A 2,636-nucleotide genomic window follows, 5' to 3' on the forward strand; every position below is an offset into this window, starting at 1 on the left:
GGCACACTTGTGCTATTCCTTCTTCGCCCTCCGCCACCTCCTCTCCCTCCTTCGCGATCTCCCTCTCTCCCTGCCCTTCCTGGTCTGCAGGGGAGGCCGGGCCACTGGGGAACAAGTGAGGGAAGAACAAGTCGATGACGACGATTTCCTCCTCTCTCTCCTCAACCTCGACCTCCCCCAGCGCCTTGCCCTCTCTCGCGGCTTGGATGGGGGCAGGGAAGGAGGGAGGGAAAGAGAGGAGGAGGGAGGGAGGGAAGGAGGGAGGGAAAGAGAGGAGGAAGGAGGGAGGGAAGGAGGGAGGGAGAGAGAGGAGGAAGGAGGGAGGGAAGGAGGGAGGGAAGAAGAGCAACTTGAAATCTTCCCTTGTCGCCTGCTACCGGAGTGGCAAAAGCCATTTCCTCGACCGTATTCCTCCCCCTCCTCCTCCTCTACCTCACTACCCTCCCTCCCTCCCTCCTCCCGCTCCTCTTCGCCTCCCTCCTTCTTCCACCTGCCACCCTTCCCTTCCCCCCTGGAAGAGCATGCCTCCCTAATCCACCTCTTGCAGCAGCAGAGGAAACACCTTCGGCAGCAAAAAGAGAGAGGAAGTCCCGGAGAGGAGGAGAAGTGCATCGCCCTCCTTATCGACGGAGGCTTCCTTTTCCTCCTTGACGCCGGACGGTGAGGCACTAAAGCCAATGGATTCGGTGCCCCTCCCCCCCTACAGCGCCGTATCATTACTACGTTTAAATCCTCCCTTCCCTGTCCGTCTTATCGCTCCCTCTCACCCTCCTTTCCTTTCCTTCTTTCTTCGAGGGAAAAAAGGCCGTCGTCCTCTTTCCTCCACACCGAGTGCTGCAAGTGCTGACAAACTGTCTCCCCACTGTCTTCCCGCCCCCCCTCTCTCCCTTCCTCCCTCCCTCCCTAGTACCCGCTACCTGTCCGCCTTGCCCTTGCAGCACGTGGATGTCGCTCTCGTCTCGCAACAGCCTCGTCATCTTACCGTCGTCACCTGGATCGACCCTGCCCTCCCTCCCTTCCTCCCTCCTCCCCGCCTTGTTTCCTCCTCCGCCGCCGCCTCGACCATCCCATTGTGGCGCCTTCGCCGCCTCCTCCCTCCCTCCACCCCTTCCTCCACCGGTTCCTCTTCCACTCACCTCGCTTGCCCTTCCCCCCGAAGGATGAGCAGGGGGATGGATGAGGAAGGAGGGGAGGTTGTGCAACGCGTCCTCGACCTAGAATTTGAAAATATGTCCGATTGTCAGGTGAGGGGGAGGGAAGAGCGAAAGGAAGGTAGCTGTGGCGGGAGGGAGGGAGAATGGCCAGAGAGAAATGCCGCCGGGTATGGCAAAACCAGGGGGGAATGCCCTCCCTCGATTTTTTTAAGAATCCTTGTGGCTTTTACTCGTTCGTGTCCGCTCCTTTTTTCTAGGGTCCCTCTTTCTCACATTTGGTTGCTTTTTCTTGTCCCTCTGGGATTCCTCCTCCTCCTCCGTCTCCTTGCCCTCTCCTTTCCTTTTCTCCTGCTCCTCTTCCCTCACCCCTATTTCCTCTATCTTCTTCCTCGCCCTTGCTATTTCATCCTTAGCGGGCAAAGCATCGAGTGGAAAGCGCGCGTCTTCAGAGCAGGCGGGAAACCCGGGAGAAAGTACGCGTGTGGTTGGAGTGTTACGCAATGGTTGACAAAGAGGGAGGGGAGGGGAGGAGAGAGGGAAAAAGGAATGGCAAGGGGGAGGGAGGGGCCTTGAGAGGCGGAATAAAATAAATCGGAGCCATTTTGCTGCCATGTCTGGACAGTCCAGCCGTTCCTTGAAGGCTCGGTGATCCTACATATATCACATTATCCCGCTCCTGAGAACAGTGTTGCCAGAGCGCGATGGCCTCTTACTTGTGTCGATTTACAATTCTTTCTAAGCATCACATTGTGCGTCATTTTTTGACATGAATCATGTACAGGTGATACATCAGTCAGGCTTGCGCTGTTAACTTCCCATGATGAAGGATCATTCTCTTTTTGTTTACTCGCTCTGTGTATTTTTACTTTCCTGCTCGAGGATTGTTGCTTCCTGTGGCAGAAGGTTGGGGAGGCCAGTGGGTGTGAACGAGTACGACACATTGATTGCCTCTGACACGAGGGAGTTCCGGACCGGATCGTAAATAAGCGGTTCCTTGGTGAGAGGGCACACTAGAATGGCATGTAATGAATCGTCCAGAGGGGGGCGTTTGGGGACGTGCTTGGCAGAAGTCAACGTGCGGCGTAGACTGACGGCAAATGGCCTTGAAAGACTCATGCTTCCTGTGAAATGGATTAACGAAGAGCGAGTTGGATGCAGGAAGGAAATGTTATGACATAGATTCATGGTAGAGCGTGAAGAGGAGGAAAAACGAGACGAAGGCTGAAGGATAGAGGAGATAAGAGGTATACGTGGTTCTGACTCAGAGGATCACGTGATGATGTTTGCTGTCAAGTTTTGCGGAATCAGTGCACAAATTGAAAATGAGGTGTTGCGATGTTAAAAAGGAAGTCTGGCTTTAGTCATGATGCATGTTTATATCATGTGGATGAAGTACGAGAAAATTTGAAGAGGAATCTCCTCGTATACGTGTTTGCCCCGAGACCGTGACGATGGTGAGAGGAGCTCTAAGACCAAAGAAGC

General features: G+C 54.7%; 1 protein-coding gene across 1 annotated transcript in view, besides 2 other annotated features; it reads right to left on the bottom strand.

Moving 5' to 3' along the window:
• NGA_0641700 (uncharacterized protein) overlaps positions 1–2,270 on the bottom strand; it is a gene marked incomplete at both ends in the record, with an annotated part of 4,702 nt that extends 2,432 nt beyond the window's left edge. Inside the window, 5 exons of the mRNA XM_005855488.1 lie at positions 8–373; positions 433–503; positions 983–1,214; positions 1,428–1,552; positions 2,021–2,270. Of these exons, the coding sequence (XP_005855550.1) occupies positions 8–373; positions 433–503; positions 983–1,214; positions 1,428–1,552; positions 2,021–2,270 (1,044 nt within the window). The remainder of the gene's footprint in view (positions 1–7; positions 374–432; positions 504–982; positions 1,215–1,427; positions 1,553–2,020) is intronic.
• Positions 1,230–1,244: a sequence feature (Short protein (NGA_0641300, EKU20813.1) was converted to a misc_feature.).
• Positions 1,568–1,624: a sequence feature (Short protein (NGA_0641300, EKU20813.1) was converted to a misc_feature.).
• Positions 2,271–2,636: the final 366 nt, after the last annotated feature.

Source organism: Nannochloropsis gaditana (genome assembly GCF_000240725.1).
Source record: "Nannochloropsis gaditana CCMP526 unplaced genomic scaffold scaffold183, whole genome shotgun sequence".
Classification (NCBI taxonomy): Eukaryota; class Eustigmatophyceae; order Eustigmatales; family Monodopsidaceae; genus Microchloropsis; species Microchloropsis gaditana.